At 43.3% G+C, this 23,082-nt stretch overlaps 2 protein-coding genes across 6 annotated transcripts; both read left to right on the plus strand.

The window, feature by feature from the left end:
* Positions 1–18,044, plus strand: LOC147211300 (FERM domain-containing protein 4B-like). Of its 5 annotated transcripts, none has more exons than XM_086125409.1 (24): positions 1–231; positions 5,094–5,159; positions 5,539–5,633; positions 5,730–5,822; positions 7,604–7,688; positions 7,882–7,938; positions 8,035–8,057; positions 8,767–8,850; positions 8,939–9,004; positions 9,291–9,348; positions 9,419–9,505; positions 10,512–10,588; positions 10,735–10,873; positions 10,959–11,100; positions 11,690–11,823; positions 12,322–12,438; positions 13,031–13,259; positions 13,340–13,393; positions 13,484–13,622; positions 13,759–13,926; positions 14,062–14,837; positions 15,808–15,946; positions 16,331–16,456; positions 17,395–18,044. In XM_086125409.1, the coding sequence occupies exons 2-23, from the start codon at positions 5,094–5,096 to the stop codon at positions 16,452–16,454; spliced, it is 2,952 nt and encodes a 983-aa protein (XP_085981535.1). In that variant the 5' UTR covers positions 1–231; the 3' UTR covers positions 16,455–16,456; positions 17,395–18,044. The 5 variants fall into 5 exon arrangements, with proteins under 5 accessions (XP_085981535.1, XP_085981560.1, XP_085981527.1 ...); XM_086125401.1 differs by lacking the exon at positions 1–231 and adding an exon at positions 4,058–4,434; XM_086125417.1 differs by lacking the exon at positions 1–231 and adding an exon at positions 4,058–4,434 and having other exon boundaries at positions 12,322–12,381.
* Positions 18,045–18,483: 439 nt separating this feature from the next.
* On the plus strand, positions 18,484–22,961 carry lmod3 (leiomodin 3 (fetal)). Its single transcript, XM_086125445.1, has 3 exons — positions 18,484–18,849; positions 18,955–20,529; positions 21,137–22,961. Exons 1-3 carry the CDS (start codon positions 18,565–18,567, stop codon positions 21,182–21,184), a joined length of 1,908 nt encoding a protein of 635 aa, XP_085981571.1. The 5' UTR covers positions 18,484–18,564; the 3' UTR covers positions 21,185–22,961.
* Positions 22,962–23,082: the final 121 nt, after the last annotated feature.

The raw sequence follows: 23,082 nt of genomic DNA on the forward strand, positions 1-23,082 counted from the left end.
TATGCTTGCTCGCATAATAGCCGGCGGTTGAAGGCGTGGTGCGTGTGGCTCGATACGAGGCGCGTTCAGTATTAGCAGCAACAGCAACACACTGAGGGGATGAGCATGGACAGCGGCTGTGGGGCGACTCCCTTCCACGGCGAGCTCAACCGGCGAGACGGCTGATCGGGAGCAACCGGCATGCGGGGGAAGCTCTTTCTTTTCTACTCTTAAGGACATATAAACGCAAAGGTAAGAAGATACATGTTGAGATCGTGGAGCTGATACACGCCGCTTCTGTCCCGGGCTTCGAGGAGACAAAAAGTAGGACCCGTTAAGGGACGTGGCTTTGGGTTTGCCGCCTCCACCGGAGACACGCGTGTTGCTCGCAGTGGGGGGAAAAAAGAAAGAAATCGTTCATTTGACATACTGTATGTGTTTTGAGACAGGAGCACAGGTGGAAACCACCCATAGACTTTCACACAAATGCATTGTTCTCTCAATGGCCCTGAGCTGGGCCAATCCCCACACTGTGATCCTGATGGAGGTGGATAAAGCACATGCAGGCCACTATCTAGGATGTGAGAACAATTTTTGCTCAACTGAGCCAGAGTGCTATTTAATGCAGTCATATTGGCAGTGCGACTTGGCGAATATAAAAAATGGTACATGAATCATCAGTTTGACAGGGTTCACTTTCCATCGCTCAGTTAAATACTGAACACTTTGTGTTTGGATGCATAATTCAAATTTCAAAACGTGAAATTGCACAACGATATAAAAATAACAATTATTAGTGGTAATGAATTACATGGACACACCTCCTGTATTAATGTGGTGAATGGAGTTTTAACTGCAGGTCAAAAAAGGTAGACAAGTCCAAGTTAGACATTGTTATCTCAGAGGAAAAGCTCCGTCTGTATGTATTTAAAGGGATCATAAACAGGATGTCTTGCTTTGGTGGTTGGGTCCCACGGACACACATGTCCAACTTTGTCGTGCTTCCTATTTGTTGCAGCGGATGTCCTGCGTCATTTATCAGCATCGTGGACATTTGGAGGCATTTCTTTCAAGGATCCATAAATAACGAGTAGTAAAAGAAAATTCACTTCATTGGATGTCACCTTTCATTGCACATCTTTGTTGGTCAGTGTACAAGGCCTGCAAAGAAGAGAGGATCAGGCATGCTCTTCTATCTTTTGGCTGTTTCAAAACATTAGCAAACCTCCTTTTCAGAATCATAGTGCCTGGAAATGTTCTAAAAATGTCTTTAAGACTCAAACGAGTATATGTGAACTGAAGCTTGAGCCTACTTCTTACTGTATGTATGGAAGATATAGTGTGATAATAGCCTTTAGGAAAATTATCTTTGGTGAAAGACCAGACAGGGGGAAACAATGATTAACTTTTGATGCAAGCTCTCCTGATAATCAATACAGAAAAGGATAACTTCTAATGAAGGGAATATCGCGTTGTTTTCCTGATATAATTTCCACTTGGCTAAAGGCTCTGCAGAAAGCCCTTGCAGTAGTGTGCAAGGGCCTCTGTCATTGGTGCTGCCAGGGACTGTCATTGTGCGAGCAATGGTAAGGGCTCACTTCAGCATGTCTTCAATTATGCTTCGTACCCAATTTTTAGAGGCAGCATTTGAGCCAACTGCACCGTTATAGCACACAACTGCTGTCTGAGACTGCTTCACAACTGGATTTGTGGAAATGCAATGCTCCCTTTGGGCTACAAAGGCAGATGCCACCACACAATAGGGCAGAGTGCAGTACATCGACAAAGTCCCAAGATTACAAACCAGAAATGATCCAGTTATTTCACCACCATCATTCATGTATTTGCTTTGAGTCCATTTAGCACCCAACTCAGATCAAAATTCCATCCATCTATCCTAGTCCTGCGGCTGACTTTGGACGAGAGATGTGATATAATCAATAACAGGGCATATGTACTGTACATTCATAACTAAGGAGTCTTGAATGAACCTAACAAGCATGATTATGGAATGTGGAAGGAAGTTGGAGTAGCGGGAGATACAAGCACAGGGAGAATTTGCAAGCTCAAGACAGGAACTTGTCGCTGAGATTCAATGGCAAGAACTGTGAGGGAGATTAGGGCAACCACTGTGCTGCATCTAAAAAGAAAAAAGAAATGACAATCTAATAAAAATAATGTATTGCCCTTCTTCAGGTAAAGATGTGGCTCTGGTTCTGTAACTCCATTTCAATTTTAGTGGGTGTTGGTAGAATGACAGAGGCCAAGGAATTATGAAGCCTCTGGGTCTTTGTGTTCAAATATTTAGACGCCTTGGAAAGTGAACAAGAGGTACAACATTAACTTGAGGGTGGATATGACATCAGTTTATCAGTTTGCTTAGAAATACTGAATCATTTGGGCACATGGTAAAATTGCCAAATAAATGTCACCTTAGTGTCTGTTTCAGGGTGCCAGTTTTGCTCACGGGAGCAGATTGGACCGTTACAGACTTTTCCAGTTTTTGTCGTGCAAATACAATGAAAATACAGTTGAATGTCCCTCCGTCCCTGAGGACGTCCTTTTCAGGTCGGGAAGAAGTTACACAGCATGATGACATCATCAGCATGAATCACACTGCCGTGACTCCGCCCCCAATTAGTGCATCAAAGATCTACATTTTTGCCACACATAGAATTTCAAATGACATCATCTTGAGCCTCACGTCGCTTTCCTGGATATCACAGGGTTGCAACACGAGGTGATGGTTGATACTTAGCTATCGACTGCTGACAAAATGAGCCATGTGGAGATCTCTGATCAGGGCGATGACCAAAAATCCTTCAGATGTACAGTATTCATCATTGACTGTGTAGAGGAGTGTGTCGGTGTCAGGTGTCCACCAAGCTGTATTTGCATGCGGGATTGTGGCTACCTCAAGCAACATCCATGCATGCATTTTCTGTCACGCTTGTTCTCATTCGGGTCACAGGTGAGCTGGAGCCTATCCTATCTGACTTTGGGTGAGAGGCGGGGTACACCCTGGATTGGTCGGCTGTTAATCGCACTCTTGTTATTTCTCAAATACAAGCTCATTCCGTTTGTATCATGTGTTCTCCAATTGGGTGTCTTCAAGAAAACAAACACTGTTTGGTGTAACACCAGCTGTCATCAATAATGCATGAGAAGTGGAAGCTGAGATGAGACAGTCGACTGTCTGGACAGGTCTGAATTGTGACAGGTTAAATTTTTCTGCTTGTTTTCTAGCTTGAAGACTTTATCTTTAGCCATCATGAATGTCACATGGGCATTTTTTGTGCTGTGACGTTTACAGGTAGAGGTAAGTTTACACACACATGGTATGCCAACTGTGGTAAATCCAACAGCAGAGAAAAGGTCCGGTTTGCATGTCTCTAAAGATTAACAACAACAAAAAAAAAACTGACTGGCACTTCTTTATCTTAAAATGAATGTTGAAGGGTTGTCCTCTCGAGACCTTGCAGGCTCTTTCTTTTTTTTAAAGCTGAGTAGGTTGTTGTCTGCGGTGTCAGTATTGGGCAATGTCTTCAATGAAGATAACCACAATTGCCAATTTTTCATTCATTTGTTATCACATTGTATTGATCAGTTTTAAATGCCAGCCAGCACCGTTTTTTGTGCCTGAATCAGGTTGATATGGAAGCTACTGATAGGCTGCAGGGCGAGTCCGGATCGTGCCATCAGATATAAATAGCATGGCTGCAAGCGCTTACGGACCAACTGTGTAGATCTTTTCAAGTCATACTCCCTCTCTTTTTATACACACGCTTTGGTTTTCCAACCTCTCAAGACCCTTCCCCAGTGTCTTGTGCAAGTTTCAAGAGCCCCCTTTCTTCAGTAAAACAAGCAGAATTCAATTGACTGCAACATCTAGCGGCCAGACTGGTGTATTGCATGCTAAGTTCAGAGACATGTTAAACACAGCCCCACCTACTGTCACAACTTAATAAACCAACGTGATAAAATGCAGATATAGTCCATTTTTTTTAAATTTATCGAGCACACAGCTTTTCATTTAGACTGTGAGAGAGAAATTTGCAGACTACATTATTCTGAAATGATAATGAAATAAGGGCTTCCGAGAGCAATGGAATTATTCAAAAGCGTTGCAAGGAGTCTGGCCTGTGTGAGCAATTAAAAAGAAACAATCTAATATGTTGAAAGACATCATATTTCCATTTATGCTTGAAACATATCCACATATACTATGAGACAGTCAATACTAAATTGAGCAACGGTGGGCAGCAGTCTGACCCGCCTTGGGCTAATTAAATCGGCTGCCGAATGCAAGTGAAGTGACCGCTAAGCCGTCGCAAGCCCAGAAGCCTGCGTGCAGAGAGTTTGCAGTGCTTTTTCCGAGCCCCGCAAGAACAGAGCAATGAAGGGATGAGTCAGGAATGCATCTGCTCCTGCGCTCTGCCTGGAGAGTTTTACCAGGTATGAGAGTCGCTTGCTTCTCTATGATACAACTGGACAAGAAATGATCAACCTCATTCTGTCAGATAACAGGACTGTCAGATCCACCCACTCTTTTTTTCCAAGATCGTTTGGATGTTGGCCTCGTAAATGTATCATCTGAACTGAGAATTTGAATGCACTGACAGCACGGTGCTGTCGCAGCAATGCAAGGAAAATGATCCCTATGGCGCAAATGTCATTTACCGGTACTTGCAGTCGTTTGGATTTAGCAGATCTGCAGTTTAATCACAACTGGAAAAGTTGTTAGCTCGCAGGTTGGAAATGTGTGCAAACATCTTTTCTTATTGAAATATATTTGTTCAATTAAAAGCTAAAAAGACAGACTTGAAACCAAATGGGCAGTCTCTCAAATCCTTCTACGGATTACTATGGCAACAAATCTTCGGGACAATGCTTTCATTGTCGTTTCATGACGTTAGTATTCCTTTAAGAAGGATCACTGCATTTGGCGATCGGCTATTAGTTCACTATGGCTGGGTTTTGGTTTTTTTTTTTGGTTTTTTTTTGTGATGTCAACATATTTTCATCAGTAGATTTCGTTTTTTTAAATTAAAAACGATGCCCATGGGATGGAAGATGAAAAGCACGCTCCAATTTCCTCTTTTGTGTCCCTGTAGATGACTGAGGGCCGACTGTGTCAAGTGCAATTGCTGGATGACAGGAAGCTGGAGCTGCTGGTTCAGGTGTGAATAACGCAGAGATGGTCAATATTTGTTTCATAACTGAGAAGCCTCACTATGCAACCTGAGGGGCGCGGCTCCAGGTCAGCGATGTGTGGAGAATTCCACACGCGACTCTGCACAAACCCTCAGTGCACCTCACATCAACTGTATTTCACTGTAGTTGGGGCCTTTCAAAAAGAATTAAAATGCGTTGAAAGCAGTGCACCAGCACAGCGCAGGATGTTTAGTTGACAACATAATCAGTCACAGAGGCTGCTGCACTTTGAGTTGAGCTTGCAGATTCGTCACTTGAACTTCTATAAGGGAATGAGGCAAACAGACTTCAGTTCTGGAAGCTGACGCTGAATCAAAAAAAAATAAAATAAATCTCCTTCCACAGCCAAAGCTGCTGTCGTATGAACTCGTCGACCTCGTCTCTTCCCATTTCAACCTCAAAGAGAAGGAATTCTTCGGACTTGCGTTTTTCAGTGACAAGTATGTAAACCGTTGGCCTAACCTAAGTATTTGCAGTGCTCTAAATATTTATTGCTGGTGATTTTTAAAAGACGGCACACTCGCTTGCTTTTGCAGTGGTCAGTGTAAGTGGCTGCAGATGGACCGGAGAGTTCTTGATCATGACTTTTCCAAGAGGCAGGGCTCCATTGCCCTCAACTTCCTAGTCAGGTAACAAGAAACCTTCACACGCAGGGCTAAAGCTCTCCAGCAGGGTGCAGCGCCGCATGGAAAACAAAATAAAAAAATAGGATCCTAAGTAAACAGTCCAGTGTGTTCTCGGTTTACTCTTGTGGTTCTTGTGAAGTAGTCCGTGCTGCAAGAATAGGTCATCAAGTCGCACAGTTATTCGGGCACAAAATGCAGACAGAATGTAATTGTAGCGATGGAAAAAAGTGGTTTCTAAATGAATTAAAACACCAAATTCTCTTGAGCACACCTGAAAATGACTTTTTCCTTTTGTCGCTCCTTCTTGTTGACCGAAATACAAATAAAATGTAACAGATAAAATGGGGTTTGAATCAGGCGCTGTTGATTTTGATTGTGGTGACGTCTTCCTTCTAAGAGTTAAATCATTTTGTTTAGGAACAGGCATAGTCGAAATCCGAGTCATTACGTTCTAAAGTTGTGTCTCCCAAAATACAAGCTAAAACCTTTTTAGCCATTTAGATGGAGAGGGGGAAATAAAAGATCTGCATAACTCAGCAGAAATGGCATCATCAAGCTAATTGCTGTGACCATGGGAAGACCTAATAAATCCGCACTTCTATTTTTTATTTTTCAGTCGTAACGGAATGTGTCTCTCAATCGAATACATCTATATCAGAAAAAAAAACCCATCCTATATCTGCTTTTTTTCTTTATTCATTCATTCATCTTCCGAACCGCTTCATCCTCACAAGGGTCGCGGGGGGTGCTGGAGCCTATCCCAGCAGTCTTTGGGCAGTAGGCGGGGGACACCCTGAATCGGTTGCCAGCCAATCGCAGGGCACACAGACACGAACAACCATCCACGCCCTCACTCACACCAAGGGACAATTTAGAGTGATCAATCATCCTGCCATGCATGTTTTTGGAATGTGGGAGGAAACCGAAGTACCCGGAGAAAACCCACGCAGGCCGGGAAGAACATGCAAACTCCAGTGTGGAAAGAAGGATGCACGCAGTCGCTGATGTAATCTGTGGTTTTTTTTAACAAACAAAAAGAGCAATAACACACACATTCATAGGAGTTGCTGTGAGCCACAACTCACGCCCATGCGCTCCACACTCAGACTAACTGCCAGAGCCAATATTCCCCCAAACTGCCTCCTCCCCTCTCTATGACGTCACACAAATACAAGAACCAGATACCTGTATTACACTATATAACTACGTTCTCGACCAGTAATCGGAGCAGCTAACACGATCGAACGCTTGTGAACATTATTTACAACCCTGCTACCTGCAACTCAATTACTGTTAACAGTGTGATCTTAATATTCAATTTGCATTTAAATAAAATGGAATTTGACCTGACTATAAATGACTTATTCAGAAATATTTTGGGTGGAGTTCTTCAGGTGTCGAAGAATCTGTAGCAAAGCTGCAAAATACGCAGCAAAATATATGAACCAACAAATAAAATATCTAAAAAAAATACCGTTGATGGCTGAGCACGGATGAATCTATATGATGTTTTATTACTTTGTATATACCATATTTTGTCAAAACAAAAGGGGGCGGGGGAAGATAAAATAAAATGGTCAAGTTTTCAAAATAGTTGTTGGTTAAATTATCCTGCAATTCTGGCATGACTACTTTACAATGAATTTGACTGTGTTAGCATAGATTTGACCCAGACCACGTGCATATTATATTATAGCTCCATCCTACAGCTAAAATCCGTTTCATGTATCTTGAAAGAAAGTTCAATGAAAAACATGGCGTGCTTGTGCATTCATCTTTCATAGATTTTATGTGGAAAACATCACACAGCTGAAGGACATCATCACAGTGGAGTTATTCTTCCTCAATGCAAAATCTGCTGTCTACAACGTAAGTGGCAGCGCCTTTTCTCAGCCGCAGGGCAGTTTTCACTCGCCTCGGAGGAACGTGTGTAAGAAAGCAGAAAGAAATGATTTATTCTGAGAATAGGAACAGGCACAAAATATTGAGGTCGATCCGGAAATGTTTGAGTGTGGATCACCGTGTGCAATCTGTTCATCTAAAATGCTTCTTTGTCTCATAGGGGATTATAGAAGTTGAGAGTGACAATGTCTTTAAATTGGCAGCAAATGCTTTGCAGGTTGGTGCCTTTACTGCCCTTAAAGAAACCCCAAAACTGTTACATCCTTTAAAGTAAAGCTAAAGATGTTCTTTTTCTTTTTATCTATTTAACTAGGAGTCTAAAGGAGACTACACAAGGTAAGAGCTTGTTATTATCAGATGGGTGGTAAGTATTGACTGGCAGCAGGATAAGTTAAGGGTGATCTGTTGGCGAAATAGGTCACTTGTTTCTCAACAATGGGGACACTAACAATCAATAGCAATGTAATGTGAGGCTTACCATAGTGCGCTGAGTAGCTCACACCCGTCTACTAATGAATCTCATGGTACTGACAGACCCAAAGGGGAGACTTGACATGCCAGGAAAGAGCAGCAAACAGCTAGCTTCAAGTCCACCAAATAATTACATGAAATGAGATACAGTTGCATAATTTGATGAGATCCAATTCAAGAGTTGTCTCCAAAAAATTCGGGTTCAATGAAGATAATAATGCTCATGTCTTGAATGACACTGGATGCGTATCAGTTTTAACAACAGTGGTGTAGAAAAGAACTGTGTCATACTGAGAGGTCTGTTGAAAAATCTTTAAAATAAATCACACTTACAATAATACCGAAAAAGCTTAAGCATCAAAACAATTTCATTTTTAGGGCGCCTTAGATCTGTTCTGTACTGCAAGAATGATGGCTTTTTCAGAGCTTCCAAAGGTGAATGAGTTCTTGCTTTCTAATACGGTAGCTGAAGTTTTGAAGACCAAAATGTGGTCGTGAGTTGGTAGCGCTGAGAATGAACATATAATCACCGGACTTTTTCTGTCATTCATCTCCTCCCTTTTCCCTTGCCCAGCGATGAAGCCACCCGAGCTGACTTAAAGAAGCTGCCCGCTCTTCCCACTAAAGTCCTCAAGGAGCACCCATCGCTTGCTTACTGGTATGCTTAAAGGCCAGTCTGAGTTGTGATTAGCAGCACACCATTCATCTCGAAAATAATTGATCTCACTTTCTTTATGCTAACGCAGTGAGGATCGAGTCATCGACTATTATAAACAGCTCAGAGGAGTCTCCAGAGGGCAGGCCATTGTACAGTAAGTGTTGAAGTTAAAATAAAATATTGATTGGTTGAAACACGTTCGATATTAATTAATGTTGAAATGGCTTCGGGTCATTAATTTCCCTCCTCCACCGAGGCTTCCTTTTCACTTTGTCTTGCTGGAATCCCTTTTCCCCATCAACTGGCAGAAATCAATCATTATGTTCAGTCGAGTGAATCACACAGACGCAGCAGATCACATGCTCTAGAATTCTTCCTCGCCACAGCCCATGTGGACATTATGAAGCACCTTGTGGTTTTAATAACACTCTTCACCGTAGGTATCTGACGCTTGTGGAATCCTTGCCCACATATGGTGTCCACTATTATGAAGTGAAGGTAGGCTTTGCGCTCATCTTTGCTCTGGGAACGGAACAGATGTTCACTCTATTTTTTCCACCCCGTCCAGGATAAACAAGGGATGCCATGGTGGCTTGGGATCAGCTATAAAGGCATTGGCCAGTATGATCTACAAGACAAGCTGAAACCCAGAAAGGTAAATATCATCCTACTGTTGTGGCTTCAAATTGGCTTGTCTGCACCGGACGCTGTCAGCGGGCTGAGTCCTCATTTCTGATTCAAATGAATTCAAGGGCAGGACCTTTTCATTGCTAAAAATCATTCATGTCATTTCAAGTGTTCCTTTACTGGAACTTCTGCACACGTTGGCCATTTTAGATTGCCAAGTGATAGAGACACCCATGCGAATGATGCCGTGCCGAATAAGACCTTTGGCATGTGCGGTACGGGCCAAGAAGAAGCGGAAATATTATTTCAAACGTGTCACGTGAAGAATACATTCTGGTGGCTTGCACGGGATGATGCAGTTTTACTTTGACGGCTAGATTGTGCAAGTATCTGCTGCCTGTATGGTGGGGAGGCAAGGTGAAGGGAGGGGAGGGAGCTGCTAATGTCAGAACGAAAAGAGGGATGGCTTTGGGCGTTAACATGCATGAGAATACCTGAGGAGGCAAGTCAGGAGCTGACACGATCCAGTCCTAGTACAAGTTGGTGTTGAGAGTGAAGCCAGAGAGGATTTCATAACTACCAAATAGGATCTGAAATTGAAGACCCTTTGTAGTGGTAAGAAGTCGATTTCAATTCTTTTTTTTAATGCATAGAATATCATACTTTTAAATGAAGCTCTGAGAACTTTTACATTATTATGTAATACATTATTTGTTGTCACCCCCTCATGCTGTTCACCCATGTAACATTAAAACAAAACAAAAAAATTCTTTTGAAATGTGTGTTTCATTCACCGCCGGACTCGACATGCAGTTAGTCACAAATGACTTGAAATAAGGCTGCTGTCACGGAGCACCTGGCCGATGAGCCACGGAACATGTAGTGATGAGTCTTGATTTCGTAATGTGGGAGTTGTACCCTCTGAACAGCTGTAATGTTGCGGTGTTGGTAAACCAGACTCTAATGACACTTGATTGGTCACAGAATGAGTGCCGTTTATTTACTTTGTGCGCTTTCTCTATTGTGACTACCAGCTTTATCAGTGGAAGCAACTGGAAAATTTGTACTTCAGGGAGAAAAAATTTGCAGTGGAGGTTAATGATCCACACAGGTGAGATTTTTTTTTTTTTTTTAAAGTTCATTATTTGGTGTTACTGTTGTTGTTGTTTTACATCCCTTTGGTTTGTATGAGATTACCCACCTCTATCTGAAATCTGAAATAAGACACACAGTTCACCACTGACCCTTTTGCTTCAGGAGAGCAGTAACCAAGCGCACCTTTGGACAAACTGGCCTCCTCATCCACACTTGGTATGCGAGCCACTCTTTGATCAAAACTATTTGGGTCATGGCTATTAGCCAACATCAATTCTACTTGGACAGAAAGCAGAGCAAAGTGAGTGTGAGACTTACAATGCATTTCAGAGTGGCAAAGTAAAAAGAGATCCATGCAAAAAGATTTGATTCCTCCTTTCCGTTAGGCTAAACTCGGAGTCACCAAAAGCTTGGAGGAAATTGCCATGGATCTGAACGAGCATGCAGGGGCAAAGACAAACAAACTTGGAGAGTCCGTCCTGAAAAATAACTTGATTACAGCCAGCAATGGGAGCCTGGTATCGACAGGTTGGTTGTACTCGTGACGCTTCCAGAGCAACCTGCAGCAAATGTCAAGAATGCAAAATATTTAAAGGGGATGTCAAGACAAAACGTCCTTACAGTAATATGTTTTATACGCCTGCACTCCTCTCAACACAGCATTCCGCTTAATATTGCATTTGTGGAATTTGAATTAAGCAGCAAAATGCACCCGTTTTTACCCATCTCAGGGGGCGGCCATTTTGTCAGTTGCTGTCAACTGAAAATGACCTCACAGTTGCTCAGTGCTCGGGTAATCACCAATCATGCCTCACCTGTTTTCTGAAGATCAGCCATGATCGCTTGTTACCTGAGCCCTGAGCAAATGCGATGTCATTTTCAGTCGACAGCAAGTGGCAAAATGGCCGCCCTCTGAAATGGAGAGAAACGGGTGGATTTTAGATGTTAACTCATATTTTCTTCATCAGAATAGTGTATTTAGTCAACTGGTGTTGCATGGAACTTATTACCTTAAAGAAAATGTTTGCGTTGACTTCCCCTTTCAGTGTAGTGTATCAATCAACAGATTTTTGGGGGCGTCGAATAATGTGCAACTATTCAAATTCATATTTTACAGGTTCTGCAGACTCTGAAATGAGTGAGGAGCAGAAGAAAGAGAAACTCTCTGAGCTGAGAAAGAAAGAGCAGGAGATTCAAGATATCTTGGCCAAAAAGACAAAGGAATTAAAGAAGATTTGTCTCCGGGAAGCGGTGAGATATTCTGTTTACTTGCCCTTGTTTCTCTGGCTTTTTGTCCTCTAAAGGATTATGCTTACTATTATCCACCCATTTTCCGAAGCGCGTGTGTTCCAGAATATTATACACCGGTAAGGTATATTTTTTGGAACAAAAAAAATAAATAATCAAGGTCACGGAAATACTTGATATTGTTGCGCTAACCTGCACGGATGTGTCGTTCTGAAGGAGACATTTCCGCAGTGATCCATCCCGCTCGGCTCATTCTGGTTCCATTTATTTGTACAATATGAATGGGTTTTGGTGTCCTGAAAACATTAATGCATAATGCCACATCAAAATATCATTTATTTCACTTTTGGTCATTGTAAGGTGTCACATTTTTAATGAATGGCCTCTCCTTCGTGTTTTCTGTCTCCAGATTCCCCTTTCCCCCAAAGCCTTTAATTACATTTGTGTGTGTGATGGATTGTTTCTGCTACAGTATCCATCTAAAGTGTTGGTTGTTCTCAGGAGCTTACTGGAAAGCTGCCAAAGGAGTACCCCTTGTCTTCAGATGAACGACCACCGCAGGTTAGACGGCGAGTTGGCACTGCTTTCAAGTTGGATGACCTTTTCCCTTACAATGAGGTCTGTGTTTCACTTGTGCACTTTCATCATACACGTTCAGTAGTTGCCTTTGGCCAATATGACATGCCTTTTAATTAGCACTTTAACCTGAATTTCACTTCATACTTTGTGGTAATATGGTTTAAATGACAATCCCAGACTGTTATTGGCTTAACCTCTTCTCAACAATAACAAAAGTTACATTTTTAACTGAAGAGATAAACCAAAACAAGGGTGCTTCAGTTGAAAAGCTCTTGGTAAATTGCAAGTCTTACCCTCCAATAAGCGCATACCTGAAGACATGAAAGCATTGTCTGCCATAAATTAGGAATACCACAGGGTCAGCAAAAATGTATCAAGTTGTTTTCTTCCCACTCTATCTACGTTACATTACATGCGGTCGCAGTGACAAGTCTGTGTCGACCAATCAGTGCACAACACTGCGTCTAGCTCACCCCGACATAAAACCCCAACAAATGCAGGCAGAAAAGTGGGACAGAATGTGTTGGACATATTGAGACTGTTTACAGTGGAAAGGGAGGGAAAAAAGGGATGCGTGGTGAAAATAGGGAAGTGAATGTACTTTTAACGTCTTTTGCGACTTGCACTGCAGGATCCTTTTCTGAGAAATCTGGAGAGCAGATTTGCCCTCCAGCAGAAAATCGTGGAGGCAGCTAAAAAGCTAGCGAATGAGCCAGAACTGTGCAAGACGGTTAAGAAGAAGAGGAGGAGAAACTGTTTGGATGCTATGCACAAGCTTCAGCAGATTGAGAATGAGATGAACCATTATCGAATCAAGAAGGGGAAAAGACCCACCCAGCGAGCCTCAGTAATCATTGCAGGTTTGGAGCAAGTGCAACGAAGGAACTGTCACGACTTGTACGATTTTGCTGTATTCACAAGAAGCATTCTCTGTGTCCAGATGAGCTCATACGGTCAGAATGCAGCTCCTTGTCGAGCCTCCCCTTGGAGGACGGTGAGCTTGGCGACACGTCTCTGCAAAGTATCCCATAGTAAGGCCCCAGGTTCGGATCTTGATTTGGCGCCGTCCTATTTTTGCATTCAGATGACTCGGACAGCGCCAGCCAGCGGCCGCGGTCACAGTCTGTGCAAGACTCCCCTCAGTTCAGTCCATTACGTTCCCTGGGGGCGGAATACGATGTAGAGAAGCAAACATCTCAAAGGGAAAATAACCAGAACAAAGGGTGAGGCGTAATCTGACCTGCTGAAGACACATTTTCGACATCTATTGCTCGGTCGTGTTTGAGGCCTTCTTCTGTTGCACACATATCATTCCTGCCTTTCTTTTTAATCATCACCCTCAATGTCACAACCCTTTAGATTAGCTTTTGAAGGCCAAGAAGCTTCCCTCTACCACCACAATCCAAGAGAGACCTCCTCCACCCACAGTAGCCCTTATAAAACCCTCCCCAGACCTCCCAGAGACCCCCGCAGCATGCCTCCCACACCGGCTATGACCCGCAATGCCTACAGCAGCAGCCAGCTCAGGTTTGGCCATGGCTCCCCAACACTGTTATTGCCCACTCATTCGCCAATTGAAGTTGTCATTCAAACGCTTGGTAAAAGTTCCAATATTGCAGATGAGTAATTAGTGTAACGCGGCAAGCTGTGTCCTCTTTCCAGGTGCGAGGGCTCACCCCATGGCTTCAGGGCTCGCAGTGGAAGTTTGGAGTCCCAGCCCCAGTTGAGAAAGGAGACAGACCCGGAGAAGCCAGTTTTCACCTTGTCACCGGCTCACCGCAGCAACAGCACAGAGGTCTTGGAGGATTGCTCTTCCTACACCAGTCAGTCCAGTCTGGATTTCTGCGGGCCGGCCAGCTCCCACTACAGTACATTAGATTCCCGAACCTCCACCATGCATCGACTGCACCGCAACGTGGAAGTGTACGGAAATACGGGGAGTATGCCCAACCTGGTTCAGCACCATTCTGGTTGTAGTTACGCCTGCGAGACCTCAGCACACTATCCACCCAGTGCCTACTATGTCTCCGGCTGCCCGTGTCCAGATCTGGAGCCTTACGCTAACGGTGCCTACGTGTATGAGAATGACGTCGAAGGCCACTACAACGTCAACCCCTCCTATCAAATGAACGGCTATCACGGACACGACAGGTTCAGGCATTACGCCTCTGACCGAACTGACGGCCTTTCCCAGAATCCCTATGCGACGGTGAGGCCACCGAGAAGCAGGGAGGGACCCAGAAACGAACTTTTGGCCAAGAACATGCAGAAGGCTATGGTGGCAGAACATCTGAGAGGGTGGTACCATCGGAACCGTGGCCCCAGGGAAGAAGAGAGGACAGGATACGACTTTGACTGTGGCTCTCAGCTCAGCCTAGGGTACCAGACCATGCCGGCGGCCTTCAGCCACTCCAGCAGAACAACGTCATTTTCATCCGGTGAGATGATGTCTGCAAGTCGTTTATAGGTCAATGAAGACAGTGCCCACAAGAATACGGGCATTTTAAAAATGGTTTATTCCTGTCCTTAAATCATCATTGCTTTCTTCGACGCGCGCAATTCGAAACGCGCCATTGTGGGAGTAACAACGTAGACTTGCTTCCCGGCCAATGGAAGCGACCCCTCTCATTCTCTTTAAAATCAGTTAACTGGATGCGCACAGTCTTTGACTTTGCGGAAGTAGAAATCGACTCGCTGAAGTCCGTGCAGAATATCGAAACGCGCAAAGTGCGTTTATAAGGAACTGCAAGCAGACCTACATGGGTGGATGATGTTACGTTGGCCACGGCAGTCACAGATCCCAACCCGATCTTTCATGTCGATGTGTGACTCTCCCCCTTACTACCACATACTGTACCTGTACTGCGGCCAAAGAGGGTGATTTTAAAAATATAAGGAAAGATGATGGTGATGATAGCAATAATAATAATAATAAAAATAATAATGCCTTCAATGAATTGATTTATGCAATTAGACAGAGGGTTTTATTCCCGCGGTTGTCATATTTATGAGTATATTACGGTATCCTCCGGCACACGTATCCATGGAGCTCAGAATCTGTCTCCCTGCACCTCAGTAGCATTCAGCAAAATTGCAACTTACACCTTCTTTCGGCTAGTCGAAGGTTTAGTTTACTTTCAGCCACCAAATTGTCAGGTGAGTCGGGGCCATGTAACAGAAAACGCCCTCGCTCCGTCGGAATGCCCAGCGTGGTGCAGTGCGGTCTGCCAAATTCCCCAAAAAACGTAAACTGGGCTTGCACTGGCACGAGATTCACCAGTTTTGAAAAATGTCTTCGGATTACTGTCTAGTACTGTGTCACCCATTGCAGTGATGAAAAAAATATCATGCAAAGCAATTAAAGCAAGTTACCAATTAAGAGTGCACTTGGTTTGGGCTCACTTGCAGTGTCCTCAGTGGAGAGTGCAGGGAACTGGCGCAACCAGCTGGCAGTCGGCCTGACTGACTACGACACACCGAACACACCTCATTACTCTCAACATGCAGTTCCTTTGTCGCCATATAATCGCAGCCCCACACACAACAGGTGAGTTGTCATTTTCAACTTTTGACTTGATTGAGAGAGTAAAGTTATATCAGAAAAAAATAAGGCCAAAAGTATGAAAGCGATGAGAGGTTAAAATTCTTACAACTTGACGTATAGTAAATTTGGTCGCAACCACAAAAGATTTTAGCAATTTGATACTCGATTCAACCTTTTTTTTTTTTTTACCGATAGCGACTAGGTCCAAACAGGTTATTTTTTCTCCTTAAAGAGTCATTGTTTGTTTTTATTTGAATGGAAATCTCATTGACCTCTTTTAGGAAAAATGGATTCACTGAAGAGGTGACCAACAGTACACTGAAATCTCTGCTGCTTCCTTCCTCCCTCTTTTACTTTTTGACTTTCGATTAATGCTCATGTGCGCAGATGCTCTCCAGAAAACAAAGTATCGGGCTCTGACACAAAGCCTAATAAATGTGAGTCAGTTGAGGTGGTTGGCGCTGAGGCCATTAGAATGGATGAAGAATCAGACAACCACTCTAGCACTTAAGGGTGAGACCAAGCAGGTGGCTGTATGTCGTGTTGCCACTCGTGTCCATTTCCTCATCTTCATCAGTGTGCTCATGGAATGAAACCATCGACCTCTTTGTGTATTGGTTGGATTTTCTGTTCCCCTTGGGGCAGTGTTTTTGTATTTCTCAATATTCGCATTCGTGCATCCATTCTGTGGCAGTTTCTATTAAAAAAAAAAAAAATCAAACTTCAGCTCTACTGAGAACACCAATACTGTCTGATGTTATAAACTGCACAAGCACGGTTTGTGATTCATTCCACTTCACAGTCGAATTAAAGTTGAAACATGTAATTAGTAGACCAAACAAAGCAACTGAACGGATGTTTCCTCATTTCCATTTGCTGCCCGTTCATAGCGGCCTCCTAGGCATATAAAAACAAACATACGCAAGTGTGACGTGCCCAGTGGCTGTTTCAATAATAAAGACACACAAAAGAGAATGCTCAAAAAGAGAAATAAAAGACAATTCGAATTATACACACAAACTCATATACTGTATATATCTATATCTATATCTATAGATATAGATATACGTAGGTATATATAAAACAGCCCGATAGCTTGATCTGGTGGATCATTGCTCTCCATCTACCTCCTAGAATCCCTTTACTGTATTTGGTTATTTGTTTGCGACCGTAAAAAAGATGCCAATCTTTCATAGCACCCTCATGTTCTGTCAGTTTCACACAAAGACCACTTCTTGTCAAGGTGCTTTTTTTTCCCTTTTTATTTATTTTTTTTAGTTCACCCCACAGAGTTGCTTTGTGTTTTGACGTGATCATTTCAATCTATTATTCCATGCTTTTATAATCAGTCTGTAGAGCTTCTTTAATTTCAGTCCTTTGGTCATACGTCCAGGTCGCTTTCAGATGATTGAATGTGTGAATATCCATTTGATTTCAGTGTCTTCTTTCAGATTCTACCTGGGCAGCAGCAACACAAGCATCCAATGATGACGACCAAACCACATTTTGTAACGTAAGAGGATGAAGTTGAAACAGGCTTTCCCTCCAAGGACTAACCTCTGAACCCAGGGTGCCTTCCATTGGGTGGATGGTTGAGAGAGGCAAGATAGACTGTGTCTCAAATTCTCAAAACGTTGCACAACCCCACTGACTTGTACTTGAGATATTAAGGCAATCAATCAAACATATAAACAGGAACTAGCTGCTGCCTTATGCTGAACAACAGGAAGAAAAAGACATCTTTCATAAAATGGAGGATCCAGATTGTGAATGTGACACTTAATGTGATCGTTCATTAGAACAAACCATGTTGTAGAATTTCCTTTCCTTCCGTTCTCTAAAGCTGGAATCTGAATGTATGCTGTCACTAATGTTAACAGTCATTTTGTCAGTAAGTGCCGTGATGTGATTTAAAGTGCATGTGAAGGAAATCAGTTTTGATAACAACTTTGATAAGAATCAGACCACTGCCATCAAAATAATGACATTTGTTTTCTCACACATTTGTACAGTCTGTGTGTAGTTCCAAGTATCGTGTGAGGTGTCATGATGAAATATTTTCCACTGCGAAGGATTAATAAATACTTGTGTGACTCATAAATGGCTGCTGTCACCTCATGTACTGCCGTTGCTTAACACCTGTTTCACTCGCCCTTCTTCAGTAGCGATTTACAATCAAAGATGAAAATGCTAGCATTCCTGAAAGATAGTGTGCCGCATAAAATGACTTTGAATCATGGTCTAAAAAGATTGACGGGCGATGGAATGAATAGTTTTGTCACATTTTTGTCATGCTCCTGTTGTAGGAGCTTGATCAGGCATACGACAATTGTCCACCTGCTGCTGTCGGTCTTGCCGATTTCATTTGCCCGAAGCAACTGTCATCCCAAAAGCCCCGTGAGGAGGGGCTGAAAAACGACCGATAGCATGCCTTTCGCCCCCTACTTGTCTTGCCGTAAATATCACCCGTGCGCTTTTTTTAGACCCCACATGAGGCAGAAGCGGAGCAACTCCAGCTCAAGTCAGTCAGAGGCTTGCCAGTTTGCTGTGCCCTGCGTCAGTATCCTGACAGAACATTTAGCATCCTTTTGACAGAATTCGAATCGAGAACGCAACCAGAGATGTCCAACAGAGATACTGAGGATGTCAATGAAGAGGACATTGATGAGGATGAAATCCTTGCTATGCTCTCGCCCGAGGAGCTTAAGGAGCTCCAGAGTGAAATGGATATTATGATTGCTCCCGATGATAGTGTTCCAGTTGGACAGAGGCAGAAGGACCAGACAGAGAAGCCGCCGACTGGAACCTTTGACCACAGATCCTTGGTCGGCTACCTCTACTGGGAAAAGGAATCCAAACGTATGCTTGAGGAAGAAAGAGTGCCAGCTACTCTGCTACCCAGTGAGGTAAGAGGCCACCAGACTGCCAAAATAATGTAAAAAAATATGTTTTCGTAGTACTTGGGAGGACACGCTGGTAACAATGTTGGTCCCCTTGGTTGTCTTCATCAGAAAACAGTGAGGCAGGAGGCCGAAGAGAAAGGAGAAGTCAACACTGTGGAAGATGGGCACAACGAAGCCCTTGAAGTGAATGAGGAAGCCGTTGAGGAAAAAGCCAAAGACGGTTCGAGAGAAAGGCAAATATTTGATGAAGCAATCGAGGGAACCGTGAAGAAGGAAATCGTCAACAGCGTGAAAGAGGGCAATGGCCCAGACAAAGAGGTCCATGTGAAAGACAAAAAGATGAATCCAAATAAACGTGAAAATACGAAGACACAATCGGACAGCACAGAGGAGGAAGCAGCAGGCCGGAAAGACCGAACGGCAGGAGTTCAAGAGGACAGTAAAATGACGGAGTCTTTGCCTCCTCAAGACTTACTCGCAGATGCAAAGACAAGGGAGCCCGACGACAAACCCCAGCAGAAAGAGGGGACAAAAATCAACAAATTAAAAATCCCCAAGCTGGCACTGAACAACATCAAAATGACATCTCGACCATCAGGAAATGAGACAAACTTGGAGTCGACACTTGATAAGATCCGGAACAACAACTCTTCTGTCACTGAGGTCAATCTCAACAACATTGAAAACATTCCCAAAGAGATGCTCCTGGACTATGTCAACGCCTTGAAGAAGAACAAACACGTGAAAACGTTCAGCATCGCAAACACGGGTGTGGATGAAAACATTGCGTTCAACTTGGCCAACATGTTACGCGAGAATCGCAGCATCACAACGCTCAACATCGAGTCCAACTTCATCACGGGAAAGGGAATCGTGGCCATCATTCGATGCCTCCAGTTCAACGAGACCCTCGCCGAGCTGCGATTTCACAATCAAAGACACATGCTGGGTCATCATGCCGAAATGGAGATCTCGCGCCTGCTCAAGGCCAACAACACCCTCCTGAAGTTGGGCTACCATTTTGAACAGCCAGGGCCAAGGATGGTGGTGACGAATCTCTTAACCAGGAATCTGGACCGCCAGAGGCAACTGAGAAAAGAAGAGCAGAAGCAGCAGCAGCTGAAGGAGCAGAGGGAGGTCATGCAGATGTACGAGAGTAGTCTCAACCTGCCTCCGGGTTTACTCGAGATGCTGGGGTACATACCGCCTCTGGAACTCCTGCAGAAACATGGGCTTGTTGCGCCCCCAAAGGAACTGAGTCGTGCGCCCCCAAAAGAACTGAATCGTGTGCCCCCAAAAGAAGATGGGGGAGAAAGAGAAGAAGAACCCGGGCCCCCAAAGCAGCTCAAGCACAAGAGAATTCCCAGACAACCAAGTGCCGAGCCCCAAAACCCATTGAGGGACGTCCGGCTAAAGAAAACTCCGAAGAAACGCGACCACTTTCAGGAGCTGGACCGCAGGGAAGCCAGTCGACAAGAGCGAGCAGGTTTCCAACTGAGGAAGGCTCCCAAAGTGAAAGAGTCGGTCACACAAGCGGCGGCGGATGAAAAAGCAAACCTGAAGGATGTCATTAAGACTTTGAAACCGGTCCCTCGCAGGCGAGTGCCACCGAAGGTTGATCCCACACCCCGCGATGAGCTCCTCAATGAGATCAAGAAGAGTAGCGTGGCCCATCTTAAATCTGTGAGTATTGCCGCTGGGTGATAAATAATCCTCATCAGACATTGAACAAGGAAGTACCAATTAGCCCTTTTAACTCAAACATCTTCATCAACGTCGTCCATCTCGGTTGAGAAGGTGGTCACACATTCTTCCAATGGCAAATGTGTCCAAAGCACACATTCAAGCCTTACCACTGGATGGAATCCTTTGCGTTATGCAGAGTGGGCGGGCACGAGCACAAATTTAGACTCGCTTCATAAAAGCCACCGTATATCAACGAAAGCTAGTCTTTCGGCCAGGGTGAGCGTACCAAACCCAACAGATGCTTTTCTGGACGTAAATACAATGCACCCATCGCTTTCCGTCCAGGGTCGTATGAAAGCGGAGCTGATTTAGGATGAGAGGAGGGCTGCCTGCTGGACTGATCACCTGTCAATCACAGGACTGACACATAGACAGAGACAGCCATTTTTATTGAGAGGAATGATCCGTCGAGTTTTGGCATAGCTACATCAAGCACCCAATGTGCGATGATCACACTACTTGGAATGTATGGCGTGTGTAAAGTATGACCTTCTTAATGGAATGCTACGCAAACTTGAACACAAATGATTTCCTTTGCTTGCAGGTGCCACTCCCTAAAGCCCTGGAATCAAGTGAAACAAGTCTCACCTAAGGCAGTGACTTTTCTTGATATGTGTTTGACGCCTACTGGATTTGGGAAAATGAAGTGTCCACTGAGAAAGAACCACGTGTTCACACACATAGCGGCTGGCTGTTGTTCAACCATGTTTCACAAAAGCCAATGTGTGGTATGTACAGTTGAAACCAATCATTGGGAAAAAATGATGGAATCATTTGCTGACGATCAAATGACCATTCAAGGCAAATCGCCGATGTTCCATAAAACAACTTTTATTCAAAACGCCACCCTTCCGGCTTTAAGAAACACTTGTTGCAGTCAGTCACAATAATTTTTGGAGCAAGAAGGGAAAAACTACAGAATGGCTCAAAAACAAATACCTGCATCAGGTTGAAACTGCTATTTAGTCAGCAGTTGAAAACGTGGCTCCGACATGAGAGATGTCAGTTGGAACAAAGGAGATAATTATAACATTTCTCCAGGTAGGTATTTCTCAAAGCATCACGACAGAAAACTCACAGCAAATGCACACCAATGGTCAATGACAAGGCTAGAAACAAAACAGAGTATTGCTGCTGTAGTGTTGTATGTTTTTTTTTTTATTCTCAAGGATTCATTAATTTTGTCCTCAGAATTGAACGGTTCCATATTTTTTATTCTACTTGCTCTAAAAAAACATGACTGAGTACAATTTTTTAAAAATTGCTTAAAGGCGGAAGGATTGTATTTTGAATAAAACGATTTTGTGGAACCTGTGGAACTTGTGATTTTACTTCTTCTGATCATCCTCCGGGAGCAGTGATTCCATTTTTTTTTTTTTTGCCAGGGGTTGTATGTAAAACGCATGGATTCTTTTCTTTCTCACTGTCTGACATGAAACCAGACTAAACTTTTCCTGTTCTATACCGTAGTCAATTAGGGTTACCGAAATGATTTCTATTTGCTAAAAGCCTGAAAAATGAGATTTTTAAAAAAACAAAACTTTTTCTTTCATTACTTTCTTCAAAGTCAGAAGTTTACATACAGTAAATGATTCCTACACCTTTGAACAATTTGGGACAACACACATTATGATGTCACGTCATTGAAAGCTTCCGGTGAGAGGCAGCATCGTGTGATGGGGTTGTTTGGCAGCAAGAGGGACTGGTGCGCTTCACAAAAAAAGAAAAAAGACACTATGTGGAAATTCTGAAGCAACATTTCAACACATGAGCCAAGAAGTTAAGGATTGGGCGCAAATTGGTCTTCCACAAGGACAATGACCCAGAGCAAACTGGTCCCAAAATGGCTTCCAGATATGCTTTGGCATGGCCATAACAAACCCTTGATCTCAGTCCTATTGACAATTTAGGGGCAGACCTGAAAAGGCATATGCCGTACAGCGGTACAAACTTGGCTCAGTTCCACTAGTTCTTTCGATGGGCTAAAATGTCAGCTGTTGTGAGAAGCTTGTGGTAGAAAATCCAAAGCATTTGACCCAAATCATACAGTGACAGTCAGAGGCAAGGGATAAAATACTAATGACATAAAGTACTGTACACATAAACTCCTGACTTTGAAAAAAGCCTTTAAAAATTGGTCTAAAATATCTTTTGTTTATTATTCTGGCATTTCGCAAATGGAAATAATGTTGATGATCTAATGATGATTGACCTACAACAGGAAGAGTTCAGTCTGATTTCATGTCAGACAGTAAGACAAAAAATATCCATACGTGTCTCAATATATGGTGTGATGTCAACTTCTGGTTCAACTGTGTTTTACAGTGAAATTCAAAGTTTTCAATATTTGCACCCCGAAAACAGCTGAACACGTGTACATTTATTCAGAGGGGAGCCCAACTGTTTAATGCTTATTTAACACATATTGTGTGCCAAGAAGGCTTACATTTACTAAATGCTGGATTAGTTTTGGTTTTGCATTTGCCAATT

The sequence above is a fragment of the Hippocampus guttulatus genome, chromosome 1, assembly GCF_054856545.1.
Source record: "Hippocampus guttulatus isolate MCC_2025c chromosome 1, RoL_Hgut_1.0, whole genome shotgun sequence".
NCBI classification, from domain to species: Eukaryota; Metazoa; Chordata; class Actinopteri; order Syngnathiformes; family Syngnathidae; genus Hippocampus; species Hippocampus guttulatus.

Bases quoted from the DNA above. Each gene is read 5' to 3' on its own strand.
- LOC147211300 (XM_086125401.1), top strand. From the start codon at position 4,384: ATGAGTCAGGAATGCATCTGCTCCTGCGCTCTGCCTGGAGAGTTTTAC. The intron at 7,939-8,034 runs GTTGGTGCCTTT...CTATTTAACTAG, and splicing joins TGGCAGCAAATGCTTTGCAG to GAGTCTAAAGGAGACTACAC. The intron at 14,838-15,807 runs GTGAGATGATGT...GCTCACTTGCAG, and splicing joins AACAACGTCATTTTCATCCG to TGTCCTCAGTGGAGAGTGCA.
- lmod3 (XM_086125445.1), top strand. From the start codon at position 18,565: ATGTCCAACAGAGATACTGAGGATGTCAATGAAGAGGACATTGATGAG. The intron at 18,850-18,954 runs GTAAGAGGCCAC...TGTCTTCATCAG, and splicing joins CTACTCTGCTACCCAGTGAG to AAAACAGTGAGGCAGGAGGC. The intron at 20,530-21,136 runs GTGAGTATTGCC...CTTTGCTTGCAG, and splicing joins GCGTGGCCCATCTTAAATCT to GTGCCACTCCCTAAAGCCCT.